This window comes from Pararge aegeria, chromosome 8 (assembly GCF_905163445.1).
Source record: "Pararge aegeria chromosome 8, ilParAegt1.1, whole genome shotgun sequence".
NCBI lineage: Eukaryota > Metazoa > Arthropoda > Insecta > Lepidoptera > Nymphalidae > Pararge > Pararge aegeria.
This window is the reverse complement of record NC_053187.1, coordinates 970,412-986,680: the sequence shown is the minus strand read 5'-3', so window position 1 is coordinate 986,680 and position 16,269 is coordinate 970,412. Positions and strand designations below refer to the sequence as shown.

The following is a 16,269-nucleotide window of genomic DNA, read 5'->3' as shown; positions in this document are numbered from 1 at the left end:
TCGTGACTCATTTTGGTATAGTGTGTGCGTGTGAAATGCAAGTTTAATAAGGTGACATAAAGTTAGACGATTGTAAAAGCTGTGCATTTGAAAAAGACGAGTTAATATAACAGACTTTTAATGAAACATTTGCCCGATTTATGAGGGTTTTGCAACGGCACAGCGATTCAAAAATATTATATTACCACTTTGGTATAACCTAAAGCAATTCTAATATTTAAAAGCAGTGGTTTTAAGTGTAAGAATAATTTAATTTGGTGGCCAAATAAATGTAAACTGGAAGCTTAAAAATGACTTCTGCAGTGACAGGGAATGTGTTAGACAGTTTAAGTGATCTGAACTTACTCGTTAATGCGAACTTGAGCGAGGCTCTTGAGTTTGGCGCGGACTTGGACAATATATTGTTTCAGCCTGAAAAAGTGTTGATTGGACTCTATGTGCCGTTGATTTTATTATCTCTAATTACAAACGTCCTGCTGATAGTAGTGGCCGTGAAATGTCATTATACGAAATCGTAAGTACTTCTATTATTTAAATATATTAGTTACTTTTAACTATCACGTTATAAAAGTTAAAAATCAAGTTGGCTACTAAAGACTTAGGTGTAATAAGAAGACACTTAACGTGGCCTGAGGGAAAGAAGAAGAATTTTATAACAGCTTTATAACAACTTCTTCGGCGTTTTTTTTTTTGACAACATGTAGGTTATATGTATATTCTAGTAAAAAATCATGTAAACTTTTTAAATTGAGTTTATCTCTAAAAATAACTGTTATACCCTTGAACACTATTTATTGGAATAAAAATTAATGCTGCGATGCTAACCATTCGTTTCTACCGGCGAACATTTTAGAAAACAAAAGCTGTTATTACTACCTACCTATTAATAACTATGATATTTAGATATATTTCCCCGCGGACTTTTGTTTAGCGGATGCGTGAAGAAGCTCTAGACGCTGTCCTGATACCCTCCTCCTTAGCGTGGTAGCCCTGGCACTCGGTTGGGGCGGTAGACGTCTGGGAAGTATATAACCCGTTCTAAAGCCAACGAGAGGACATGCCGTGGTGGTTTTTCGTTTGGATAAACGAGTCCCACATAACCTTACTTACACCACGTCAAAAAAAAATGGATGCATGTTTGTCATACCCCTAATCGGTTTCTACAATCTAAATCTAAATTCCGTGGGTAGGATTTTGACTTCACTTTCGAGGGCCGAGCTCGAATCCTAGTATGCACCTCTAACTTTCTATGTTATGTGATTTTCAAGCAATTAAAATATACTACTACAATTTGCATTAACGGTAAAGGAAAACGTCGTGAGGAAACCTGCACGCCTGTGAGTTTGCCTTAGTGTTCTCAAAGGAATGTGGAGTCAACCAATCTGGGCCAGCGTAATGGACAACGGCCTTAACCCCTTCTCATTGTGGGAGTGGACCCGTGCCCTGTAGTGGGCCGTGTCTCCTCCCACTATGAGAAGGGGTTAAGGCCGTAATGAGTTGATATGATAAACCCGGAATCTTACCGGAACGCTTGGCGGCACGTCTTTGCCAGTAAGGTAACTAGCAATGGCTGGCCAGACCAGACCAGAGACAAAATTCAGAAATTATAACTTCTCAGATTTCCTCCTCCGGGATCGAACCCTGGACCTACCAAACATAACTTATAAGGCAACATCACTCACCACTCTGCCAGGAAGATAGTAAAAGGTTGTGTTTTATCATTGTCATATTAGTATAAAGCAAATGTTATACTGCTGGCATAGCTAAGGTTACACTGCCGACATTCGTGATGCATTAGGTAAAAAAAAATTCATATCATTATACCATCAGCTTGCTAGAAAATGCTCATAAATTAGTGACAACTACATATCGTCTGCATTCGTTTCAGAACGTATACGCGGAGAAACAATGTATTATAACACATTTATAACAGCTAGGTTATTCTACAATTCAGGAATTTCTTAATGACAATGTTTCTTGGAAGCATCCGACTTCGCGTTCATCTCTCGCAAGATAGAAAAATGAATGTTAAAATGAAAATTGTTTATTTTTTTATTCCACTTGTAACTAAACCAACTGGGTCCTATTGAAGATCAAATGAGTTATAAACTCAAATAAAATAAATACTTGAGAGCCTACCGCTCTTACAATGCCTAGCTTTAAGTTTTTTATAACTGGTACTGGAGATTTTCTTCATTTGATATCATCTTCATACCCTGTGCATACCCTCTGTGCACGCCACTGGTTGCAGTAAACGCATACACCTAGACGGTTTCTACGCGACATCGTACTGGAACGATTAAGATTAATTTGCTAAACTCCGCTAAAAGCAGGAGAATATTTATGGTTTAATTAATAATTTCTTCAATCGACAATAGACATCACTATAACAGACATATAACCCATAAATCACCTGTTTTTTTCAATTTTAACATCTTAAAATTCTTTATATTATCGGGTCCAGATATATGTTTCAATTAAAAAAAATGTTACACTCTTTAACGTTAACGTGTATTATACTGTTTTTACTCATACAGCTCATAAAGCCTATCCCTTTTGTATATGCCTCCTGAAGCCCAATCACTAAACTACACGGTTAAACGTTGCATAAGCAGCGTAGTTGGGTTGCATTACTTCAAGGCAATGTAGATGTCCTTGTTCACACCCTCGTTCACGACGGGTGGATACCCGTCTTGGAATGAATTCTATTGAGCATGGAATTGCTGTCCAAGAGCGCGTTGAATGACGACTATGAACGCGATATGAATGCCATGCTTCGTGCGTGTTACAAGAAGTGACCACGAACAGTTTATTTTATCGTGGACGAGGGTTATTTGCATTTGGGAACACACCTATTAATGTACATACATATTAATGTACATATTTATTGAAATTTTAATAAATGTTAAAATTAATATTTAAAGTTTTTGCTGTAAATCAATTTGGTAACGCTGAATTCGACTAACGAGAGCTAACAATGATTCTATTTATAACCTTAGTGATATGTATAGAGATGGGAATCACAAAACGAGTTTCATCTCTAGTGGCGATTTACAACCAGAACTGACCGCGAAACCACCCGTTGCGTCGATTATTGATAGTGAGATGAGCTATGTATTTTACTCATATTTCAATTTTATATTTATTATTTTATTATAATATTTTATGTTCAAAGGTTCTAATTCCGATTTCCATTACTATTATAATGAATATCCTCATCAATAGCTGAGCAGTCCACTAAAGGTCTTCCCAACGAGAGGGTGTGCCCATTTTTTTAATAAATAAATAAATATACTGCGACCATACATACATCGCCTAGCCCCAAAGTGAGCGTAGCCTATGTTAGTAGTAGCGTAGACTGAGATAACTGATTAATATTTTTATAAACAATATACATAAATACTTCTAATATACATATAAGTACCTAGACACTTAAAAGCATTAATGTTCATGACACGAACATTTTTCGACTGTGGGAATCGAATCCACGGCCCGAACCCATGGACTCAAAAGCCAATCGCCTGTCCTTCCGGGCACCACGCTGAGCAGACGTGTTGGTGATCGCAGTAAATGATAGATAGTAAGTAGCAAGGAGGACGGTGTCGATGTAAACAAATGCCTCACTAAATTAGAACAATGATTTGAGGCTAATATAGGAAAAAAAACAAAGTGTATTAAATTTACATTACCCAATGTTAAACAAGTAAAAACCACTTTACAACTTAATAATGAGGAATTGGATCTAGTGGATACAACAATCTTTCTAGGAGTAACGTCAGATGCTAAACTTCAATGGGGTCCACATACATCGAACAGACTTAGCTCTGCAGCATACGCGTTCAAAAAGATGTGCCATATATGACAAAGTAAAACTCAAAAATATCTTTATACAAGTAGGCCCATATATGGCACTTTTTATGCGTACAGTACATGTGAAATATATACTCGGTAGGGAGATGATGACGATAACCATATTGGTAAACTTAAAACTTAAGCTACGAGGGATCATAAAGCATCCTTGTCTAAGAAGAAGCCCACAACAAACTTAGCCGGGTGTCCTTTTTTGCTATCACCATGTGTGTGTAGCGGGCCTGCTGGCGTCAGCGGTTTCGTCAGGCTTGTATGAACGTTTGTTATCGGCGCCAGTCAGTTGTCCTTCGCCCGCCGCTCACACTATTCGACCTTGTACGTTGGTTTATTTGTAAAGTTATTAAATATTTAAAGGCACTGTTGAGTCTTATTTAATCTCCGGTAACCTTGATAGGGAACACCGCGCTATACGAAGAATCGTGGAGTTTTATGTAGACCAGAGACCCCCCACAGTGTGTGAGTGTGTACCAACCCAGTGCTCCATAAAGGGATTTTCCTATTTATGGCTTAATATTTTCAAAATATTATTGAAGCTTCCGCGCATTCTGCTCATCATAGCATAAACAGAGTAACGATGGCAAAAAGCTGCCACGGTATTTTTAGCTTTTGAATTTGAGTTTGAATTTGACTACGGGGCTGAAACAAAATGGTGCTTGTATAGGTGCTTGTAAAAGCTGATTACCTGTATATTAAAGACAAAATTGGCGCGTGCTTTTTTCAGATCGAACATTTTCAAATCTGCGTGAGACCCACTTTCAAGAGTTTGTTAGAGCGAAAAGCAATCGTAAAGACAAAAAAAATCATACAAACCATAAAGTAAGAAAACGTTTACAGCTAGTAAATTAATTTGACTTTAAATTGTTGGGCACTGGTTAAAAAAGTATCAATACTTACACGGAGTTAGTAATGTGACTTGGTCCATGATTTTGACACCACCGTGCACCGTCCACCTAACCAAATAAGAGCAGCGTGGTGGGTGGGTCTGTGCTCTTAAAGCTATAAGATAAGCGGCCTGTGCCAAGCAATTTAATCGATCTAATGAATTAATATTTAAACTTTCTGGCATCAGACAACGGACCTTGCAAACTTATATTCGCTTGAACAAATCTGAGTTACCCCTTAAAAAAGTGCTGGTTCTTTGCTATAGAGTATGATAAAAAACTTATTCGATAAGATACTAATTATGCTGTACGTTTTATAGAACCCAACTTCTTCTTTTTACAAAGTTGTAAGGCTGCTGTGAAAGCCTACAATTTATTAATATCTACACTTTAATGTTAATGAAAATAAATAAAACACCTGTTTTGCTTACGTTATAAATATTTTATCATTTTCTCAAAATCTGTGTACAATGGCAACATACAAAAGGAATAAATTGTTTGAGCAGAAATGAAGAAAATATAAGATATAAGAAAATTCTAAATAAGACATAAGGATTATTACATAATATTACATATTATATAAATAAATGGTAATGAATTGCTATGTAAGCTAATAAAAAACTTTGGTATGAATAGGTCTAGCTAGATGTTTATTTTTTGCTAAATTATACCTGGCTTTGTTGAAACTTCTCGTCGGAAACATCTCTTACTGGACAGTTCTAAATAGTTCCGGGGCGGTTATCATATTATGCGTGTTCATTCCTACTCTTCATACGGAGCACGGATATTCATCTAAAATAGCTAAAGACTAAACACTCCTTCGAAGAAATAACGGTCTTATGCGGGTTCAGTTTCCCTCTATTGTACAAGATATGGTGCGAAGTACAAAGTATTTTTAAAAACATTTGTTTTACTGATGTAATATGAATGGACTTCAGGTCAGCGCTCAATAACGTCCAAACTTAAAGGGTATGAAAACGGAAAAATGGTATGAATTCCGCGCCAGTCTTCATTTGATCCACTAATAAATAAATTACACGTACAAAATGACATATTGCATGGTAAAAACATGCAAAAACTACTTAACCAAAGTTAGAAGAAATATTATGGCGTATCCTATTTCCAGTAAGTAAACGATTGTTTTATCATAACAAAATAGAAACATTTTGCTTAAACACACAATATTTAAATTTGCATTAAATCTGAAAACCCATCATGAAACTAATAAATAAACTAAAATAGCATATCTGTTGTTTTAGTACGCGTTACGCTGCGTAGAAAAAAAAAGACGAACTATACGTTCACTATATTCGGCTGGATTTCTATGACGATTTGAAACACAGTACTTAATAGAGCCGCTTATTATATATTAAAAAAAATTGATCTATTAGTTTGTTCTTCTATTTTTATGGCATGTTTAATTAATTTCAGTTTTCTTCGAGATCCGATGGAAAAACCACCGCGCGCGCACGCCTAGGGTACATAACTGTACAGTGATCGTGTTCTTAACATGGGTATAATAAACGATGCTTACATTTGCCACTTAAGTAGGTGAACGTTCTGGCGCAGTGCGTCTGACGTGGACATTACGATAATATCTGAGTGTTCAAGCCTTAACCCATTAACTATAACATACAGAGATAACACATCATATTTCTATTGGTTGTTTTATTTTTTTTTATTTGTTCTAATGTAATTATTCTTCTCCGAAATATTTCTTGAAGCTAAATAAATCCTAAAAATGATTGGCTTATGCTCCGCTTGCAACATTAATGTATTAGTTACGCAAAAAAGAATTAGGTGCACCATCGGGAATTGCGCTCTGCTGTACCACAATGATTGTGTTAACTATGATGACACCGCTGCTTCAAGTCAAAAAACAATGAATCTGGGGCACTGTGGATAAAAAATGCCGAAGCTCTTAGCAACTTAAATTAATACAGCATTATATATATTTTTTTTTTGCACAAGTATTTACGTCTTAATTGTATAAAATACGCGCTAAACGTTTTCTATCAAAATGTACGAGGTCTAAGGACCAGAACAGAAGATATCTATACAACGGCCCTATGTAATGATTACGATTTAATCATTTTAACAGAAACTTGGTTAAACAGTACGGTCTTTGATAGTGAAATACTTGATAGTCGTTATACTTTATTTAGACGGGATCGTAGTTCTTGCCCACTGTCTAATCTTAAAAAGGACGGTGGTGGTGTAGCTATTGCTGTGAGTAATAAACTCGTAGTTACTAGAAAGTATGACTGGGAATCAGCGTGTGAGGACTTATGGCTAACTCTTAAAGTGAGCCCTAGTATTATCATATATATCTGTTGGGTATATTTTCCTCCACCTGTTAAACAGGACTACTTGGAATGCTAATTTAAATGTGTCACCGATATATGCAATAATAAAATACCTCTCGATTCAGCAATTCTCATCGTAGGAGACTTTAACTTGCCTGGTATCTATTGGTTAAGGAATCGTGACGGTAATGGTTTAATGCCTGATCCCCGGTCTAATCACATTGATGGCCTTTTTATAGAAAATTTATCTTTTAATAATTTGAAGCAGTGTAATCCTATTTTAAATAATAATTACCGTATTTTGGATCTTGTTCTAACGAATAAAAATAATTGGCTACGAGTTACTGAGGAAAAAAATGCTTTAGTTTCAATAGATAGCCATCATCCAGCTTTGCACATCGCACTAGAAATCACTAATGATCACTACATAAAACCTTCTCGCTCACCATTCCTCAATTTCTTTTTATGTGATTGCGACAGTGCTTATGGTGAATTGGCTAAAATAGATTGGTCAGAGTTACTACTGAATTTCGATAGGGTGGACGCTAAACTGGACATTTTCTACCAGACACTGATGCCCATTATACATAAAAATACACCTATGCGCAAAACGCGAGATAATCATTATCCAATATGGTATACAGCTCCTTTATTAAGGGCACTGAAAGAAGAAGAAGAAGAAGAAAAAGCAAAAATCCATCATAAATGCAAAAAATACAATAACCCTATGGATAAACTTACGTATGAGTTGTTACGTGAACGTTGTAAAGTCATGATTAAGGTTTGCTATGAGAATTTTAAGAAACGCGTTACCGAATCTATTCGTGATGATCCTAACTACTTCTGGAAGTTTTTTAAACATCGACGAAAAAATACTACAAATTGTATTCCCAATGAAATAATTCAAAATGATCGTATAGTTAAAGGAGGAAAAGATATTTGCGACGCTTTCGCAAAGCATTTCACTTCAATATACAAAGAATCTTCCGACTCTCAATTAGAAAAGTACTCTGCACCCCTATTAGATAAAATGTTTTCCGGCGCGCCTTTTTGTGATTATCGAGTAACTGAAAAAGAAGTTTTTAAACAGCTTTCTAACTTGGATGCATTTAAAGGACCTGGTCCTGATCTTATTGCTCCAATATTCCTTAAAAGATGCGCGTACCTTTTGGCAAAACCACTAACGCTTATATATAATAACTCTTTACAAACGGGTGTAGTCCCCGCGAAATGGAAAATTGCCTACATAACTCCAGTCTACAAGACCGGCAATCCAAAAGACATTGCAAACTATCGGCCTATATCTATTTTATCTGTATGTGGAAAAGTTTTAGAAAGCTTGATTCAAAAAAAATTGTATTTTCATATTGCTCCTTTCCTTGATCCAAATCAGCACGGATTTCGCCCCCGTAAATCTACAGCTTCTAATCTAGTCAGCTATATTTCTGATGTCGCTGAAACCGTTGACTCTGCTGGTGAGGTACACGCAATATACACAGACTTTCGTAAGGCCTTCGATCTGGTCAACCACAGCATCTTGCTAAAAAAAATTGAGTGTATGGGAATCCATGGTTCATTATTGCGTTGGTGTGAGTCTTACTTGATGAATCGGTCACAACTGATTTCTATCAATGGGTTTAAGTCATACGAAAGTAAAACACCGTCAGGCGTTCCTCAAGGTTCACACCTAGGTCCTACCTTCTTTTTAATATTTATAAACGATTTGGCACTTAATTTGAATTCAAAATTTAAAATGTTTGCAGATGATATGAAAATTTATAAAACAATAAATAGCCAAGCTGATGTAGACATTTTACAGAATGATATTGATAACGTTTATTCATGGTGCCTTAGAAATGGCATGTTCTTGAATATAGGAAAATGTTTTCATATAAAGTTCACCAGGAAAAAAACATCGTTCAGTGGTGTCTATAAGATTAATAATATTACCCTTAAAGAAGTCACGTTCATAAAGGATCTAGGTGTTATAATAGATTCTGCACTAAGTTTTCGCGAACACGTAGAACACATAACCTCAAAGGCATCTAAGATATCAGGACTAGTTTTCAGACAAATGAAAATATTCAGAGACCCCAGTTTATCAATTCTTGTCTTCAACAGTGTTGTTCGCAGTATTCTTGAATATTGTAGCACGGTATGGAGCCCAGGGTATCAAGTGCATTCAGATAAAATTGAACGCATCCAAAGAAGATTCTTGTATCACTTGTCATACATGGATTTAAATTGTAAGAAATTATACACATACGACTCGCGACTTGAGTTCTATAAAATGTTTTCACTGAGCGTATAAAGATTACAGATGTCATTTTTCTTGCAAAATTAATGAAAGGCCTAATTGATGCGCCTGAGTTGCTTGAGCGTTTAAAATTCGTAGTTCCACGTGAAAGTAGCCGCCTCCAAAACCGTAAGACTTTTTGCTTGCCAAAAACCAGAACTAATCTTGGCTAACATAGTCCTATGTATCGAATGCAATTTCTTGCAAATTGCTTTCGTGATAGTATAGATATTTTCAGCGATAACGTACCTAGTATTAAGCTTAAGTTAAGAAAAGGGTTATAGCTTAGGTAATTTTATTTCCACAATATTTTGTTTTTCTTTTCTTAGTAATTTATATATATATTTTTTTTGTTATATTATTCTAAATTAGTTTTTCTAGCTGTTTGCAGCAGCCTTATGTACCCAACGGATTTGCATGCTATGTTCGCATCGAGAAGGCACAATTGTATACACATGCCAAATGTCCTATAGTTTATATTAGAGTAAGCAGTTGATTGTCAGTTTTGCGAACTAAATAAAAAAAAAAAAAAAAACATTGTAGGTCGATCGCGACGAGAACAATATTTTTAATGAAAGAATCGGGTTTTATTATTACCCCAACCACAAGGACAATACTCGATTTCAATACTCGCAAACCTTAAAAAACTTAACGTCCGGATTTGTTTGCTTTAAAAAAAAAACAAAAACGTAGGGTATTTGTTATAACATCAGCTTCTTGCCAGTGAAAGCCTCGCCAAAACCTTTTAAACCATTGTGGAGATTAACCGGAACAAGCAGACAGACAGACAAATTAAACTAACTAAAACTTCTATAGCAATGGGATTATGTCCCTACCTACAAGATGGCAAAAAGTTATCGAACAAAATGGTACCTACATACTGTAGTTGAATGTAAATAAACTATATTAAAAAATGTTTTAAATTTTCTTAAAAAAATGCGAAAAAACTTTTTCCCCAACCTAATACATTAATTACATTGTCACTTTTAATTAATATTGGATAAATGTTATGAGTACCAACCAAACCTTCCGATAACAATATGTGATATAAATGAGGCACTCATTCGATCTATAATTACATAAAGATATAGCACAACCATTAGTTCAGGTTACTATATTTAATTAATTACACATTTCTATATTTAATTAATTAATGTTAAGCCAATGCTCGATATTTCATAGTATCAGAATTAGCTTTGTTTATATTAAGAAGTTATTTGACTTTGTGGTGTAAATAAGTATAAAATAAGTTTTATTTGTACATCTCAACCTCGATCAATAATAAATAAGCCGTGCTGTGTCATCAAAAATAAGATTTCGCTCAAGATTGGCATTCTTTTGTTCTTCATTTCCTAGCCTGTCTCCGTATTTGGCCTATACCATCCGTTGTACGTCAGAGATTGGAATATTTATTGAAAAGCCAATGCTAAACGTCAGAAAAAGCAGAAAAAGCAATAAAAGTGACGGAATATCTTATTTTAATTAAGGAAATAGATATTATATTTATTCGTTCAAACGCTCGACAGAAAACAGTCAGTGATGAACAAACACCGACACTTTTCCTGAAAGGTTTGTGTGGGGGCTGCATATCTTGTACAATATAAATTCAAGCATCTCAATCAAATAAAATTGAAATTTTACTTTTATTTTTCACTCATTTTTTTTTTTATTTTTTTTTTATTTGCACGCCAAATAAGTTTTCAGTATTTAAGGAATTGAACCCAGCACCTCTCACTCCGAAGGCATTACGCATGGGTACTGAAATCTCAGCTGAGTGCGACACCTACTCAGGTTGGTCTCAAGTTGTTAAGAATGTGCAGACAATCAGAATCCTGATAGGAATGAATGTTTTAATTAGCAGTTCTCGGCATCAGGCGAATTGTTAAATTGTTAAATTGTTACACTACTAACGATTGTATAAAAAGGCGGATAGGAGGATAAGAAAAAGGGAGAGAGGTTAATTGGTCGGGGAAAATAGAGGTTGATGTTGAGATTAAGGAATACAAAGTTTTTGTTTGTCATCAGTTTCTTGCCGTCCATCCTGGGACGTGTTACAATGTCTAAATATTCATACTTGGAGAAATATTGTTTTTTCTTAGGGGTTTTGAATAACTAATTATTATAATTTGCATGCCATAGAATGGCAGATTGTAGCACGTAACTTGTTAGGTTTTATTATGAGATCAAATTTGTTGACCTGCAATCACGCAAATAAAGATTTGAATTTGAATTTGAAAAAAACTACAATTATTCTAGAGTTTCATCATCATCATTACATCATGGGTATCCTCTCACAATGAGAAGGGGTTAAGACCGTAGTCAATTACGCTGGCGAATTGGTGGACTCCACACACCGCTAAGAACATTATGTAGAACTTTCAGGCATGCAGGTTTCGTCACGATGTTTTCCTTCACCGTTAATGCAAGTGATAACTTAATTACCTTAAACGCACATAACTAAGAAAAGTTAGAGGTACGTGCTGGGATTAGAACTCGGCGCCTCCAAAAGTGAAGTCGTGCTCCTACCCAATGCGCTATCACCGCTTCGTTATTGTACATTATGCCCCTTTCATTATTCAATCCCAACGTTATAGCCCTGCTGTAATTCTACCTAAGACACGGCACGACATAAGCTATCTTTCATCCACATATAGCGCAAACAAAATCTAGTTTTAAAAATAGTGGAAACTATTGAAATACTCAACCAATTTCAATCAATTTTATTTATTTGTTGATACAGGTGAATAAGTGTTACAGAAAAAATATGTAGATCTTAACTGTACCACGCCAATTTGGCTTGCAAATTATTTTCAGTGTAATATTCAAATTTTAATTGGCTTTGGTACAATTGAGATATTGACAATTACAATAATGCTAATAATAATACAATTAAGTTAATATGGGCAAATGTTAAAGAATACAATAAATAAATATACTTACGAATGTCATTTTATGTCAATAATATTATATTATATTTATAGAAATAACTTATCTTTTAAACATTTTATGTAATTTATTTGTGGCTCCGTTTCTTCAGGTAATTTATTGAATATTTTTATCGCCATAATTTAAAATAACTATTGTATAATAGCGGTTTTATGTGCGGGGAATGTTGATCTATTGGTATGACGTTTATTTTCAAAAACGTAAACATTGTTTTGTTAGCGAGAACCTCTGACAGAGTTTATTTATTCACTTTATTTTGGAAGTAAATTAAAAAAAATTAAAAATTAATTTATTTCCAGTAGGTCCAGTTTATAAGCACTTTGGAAACGTCAAGTCAGTCTGTTTGTGACTCTACCACCGGTTCGGAAGGCTGATTCCTTTGAGAAGGACCGGCAAGTAACACAGCAGATTGCTCTTTTGCAACATGATTTTACAGTTTCCAATGTTTTAATTTCACTATCTTGTGAGCGATGAGAGCTTATTATGCTTCCAAGCAGCCTTGTCAGTAAGAAATTAATCAATCGTATAGTAACCACGACTTATTAAATGTGTTTTAACACAGTTTTTAAACTTATGCATCGGCAGGTCCAAAATTACCGTGGGAATCATATTATAAAAGCATATACTCAATCCCACAAATTACTTTTGCACCTTTCGCAAACGATATTCAGATGTCACTAACTTATGTCTATTTCGAGTAAGGCGGTTATTCATATCCACTTTTCGTTTATATAGAGTAATGTTTTGTCTTACAAATACTATATTGTTATAAATATATTGTGAGGCTACCGTAGGTACTTATTATTTTATTTTTTTATAGTCTTTATTTGCACACAAATAAAAACACAGACAGAAGTATACAAAAGGCGGCTTTATCGCTTTGTGGCGATCTCTTCCAGGCAACCTTAGGATAAGGAAAACAAAAGGATAACATACAGCAGGTTGTGCATATTAAAAATACATGCTAATAACTACATACTAATACTTGACCTAGATAACACAATTAAAATAATACATAATATAATAAATATTTAAAAAATAATAATAATAATAAACTAATATATACTTTAACATATCATAAATACATTAATAACAGTAAATACTATTACAAGTCGTCTTCAATGTAAACTATAGTGGTTTTTGACAGCTTTCTTAAAAATATAAAGTGACAGACTGCCTTATGTCGATTGGGATCGCATTCCACAGTGCTATGGCTTGCACTGTAAACGATTGTAGGCGTCGCAATGAATGCATTGTCGCCAATGTTTTCCTACTCAGTTCCTTAATATGCGTTGGCCATGTTAAATCCTGATCTATTTGAATGCCAAGATCTTTAACGGTGGCACTAAAAGGAATAGAACACCATTATAAACAATAGAAGGTATGTTCTGCCAATCAACTTTTGAAATCATTCCCGGACTGCCAATAATTATTGATTGAGATTTTGCGGGGTTCACCTTTAGCCCATACTGCTTGAACGGAACCAAGATTTTCAAAAGTTGAGTGGCGATATATCTGGACATCATCTGCATACATGTGATAGAGAGAAGCTATGTTTTGAGTGATAGAATTAATGAATATAGCCAATAGTAAAGGAGATAACACGCCACGCTGAGGTACCCCGGCCGTAACATCACACCAAGATGAAACGGACTCATCAGTCCGAATGCGTTGTCGACGACCAATGAGGTAACTCCAAAACCAGTCTGTCGCCGATGGAGATTTGTTAATAGAGCGCAGAAGACTTAGCAAGATATCATAGCCAACGGTATTACAAGCGTCATCAAGCAGAGTCAGAAGAGTAAGCTGCTTATTATCGGTCACCCACCGAATGTCATCGGTGACTTTAACCAATGCTGTAACCGTACTATGACCAGGACGAAATCCCGATTGCAAGGGACTAAGAAGATTATTTTTATTAAGAAATATGCTGTAAAACTTCTTGTAAACTAACTTTTCAAGGACTTTTGACAAGATAGGTAAAATGGAAATAGGACGGAAATCTGAAAGAGAAACAGGTCTAGCCTTTTTAGGGAGAGGAATAATCTGAGCATTTTTCCACGCATCGGGAAATTTGCTACAGAAGATTGAATAATTCAGAATATGAGTTAAGATGGGAGAAATAACATCAAAAATAGAAATGAGCATATTACGGCTAATGCAATCAGTACCGACAGCATTCGAGGTGATGGACATTTTACTCTTCTTAAAATTACATTCAGAGAAAGACTCGAAGTTAAAAGAGAGAAAGTCTGGAGTTGAGGGAGAAGAAAGAGTTCTTATTATATATTTCTTTTAATTTTTCACGGAAGGATTCACGTGATTTAAGTTTACAGCTCTTAAAAGTAAAAAACAAATATATAATAATAATAATATAAATAATTAAAGTGACTAGTGTGTTTATGCCGCGGAGAAGGATGTTACTCAAACAGTTCGGCGTTATAACTACGTTGTTTGTAAGATTTGCATTGATCATTTGTGGAAATGGGAAAAAGGAACTCAAAAATCTTTGAAGTGGGGGGGGGGGAGATCATCATAACGATTGTTATTTTTGTATGACGAGTCTAACGGGCATTAACAAAAAAAATCGTAGCAAGTGAAAGTACCCAAGATAATTATAAATATTCAAGAGCTAAAATATACCCAAAATCAGGTCTAAAATCTTATGCACCACAATGAGTGTAGGCCAGTAATACTTATCACTTAAGAGTTGGTGAAACGTTTTTGTTGTATAGCCATCGCCTAAATCATTAGGCGATGCCTAGGTTTAATGAAAACGGGTAAAATTTAATTCGTAAAAATGGTATTCTGCTAATCCGGTACGTTTAGAATCTAGTATCATGATAATCTGAGATTTGAGATTCTCTGATTCTCCAACTTTGGTTCTTGAATCCCACTAATACAGTACGCGCACTATGAGCCTAATTACGCACGGCGAGCCCTAGGCGGATCGGGTACAAATAATACTACCAACACTCTCGCCGCAACGAGAGCCTTAAGCGGCTCGGGCCGTACAGACGATTATAAACCACATTTTTTTTGTGATAGAGTTAATTTTTGTTTGAACAACTTATGACTATAGACATTTCAAATGAATAACTTTTCTATTCATATCAACAATAAAATGACAAGTTTCAGAAGAAAAATATAAAATAATGCTTGTTTGAATCTGTGTCAGCGCGCCACCGTGACCGTGCGTGGGTGGAGCTCTTGTGTTTATCGTTTTTATCCCGGTAAGTACAGTGTTTTGTGTAATAACTAGGTTAGTTTATGTTCTTCATAAAGCAACAAGAAAGCTATTTTATCAATTGGATTGGATTGTGAATTTCGTTGTATTTTTATCGCTATAAAGGTCAAATACCGGCACCACGTTTTAGCCATTTTCATGCGATTTCGGTGCAAGTTGACGCATTCTTTACGATTTTTATATATTTCATTGTAGACTTAGACTTCTATAAATAGCACTATAATAAAGATAAATTATTTAGGAAGCCAATGCCGTTTACAGAATCATGAAAGGTCGGATGGATATGCAACTTCTTGACTTACTTGCCATCATAAATTTATACGATTAATGTCATAAAAGTATTTATAACATGGACTGATTTTGAATAAAACCGTAAAAAATTTGAAATAAGAATTGTAGGTAAACCAGAGCTGTCAGCTGACACCTAGGAGCCACAATGTAGTTCATACTAGCTACTTTACATACTACAGATACGAACAGAGCTGCACCAAAACACAATTGTTTTTTTGTATGCCAGTGTTAGTGAACATTTGAAGAAGAAGAAGAAACACTTTATTGCACGTATAACATACAGGAAAAGAAACAGTAAGGAGTATACAGTACACAGTGTAGACATGCAAAGGCGGCATTATTGCTGCAAGCAATCTCTTACAGGCAACCTTTGTAGATAGGACTTACAGCAAGAGAACGGGATAGTGTCAAGAGTGTTGATAGATATATGAA

The 16,269-nt window shown here is 35.1% G+C and overlaps 1 protein-coding gene across 1 annotated transcript in view; it reads left to right on the top strand.

Annotated features, from left to right (window-relative positions):
* The first annotated feature begins 290 nt into the window (after positions 1–290).
* Positions 291–16,269, top strand: part of LOC120625806 (neuropeptide FF receptor 2-like) — a 58,836-nt gene continuing 42,857 nt past the window's right edge. The window contains exon 1 of the mRNA XM_039893023.1: positions 291–514. Within this exon, the coding sequence (XP_039748957.1) occupies positions 291–514 (224 nt within the window). The remainder of the gene's footprint in view (positions 515–16,269) is intronic.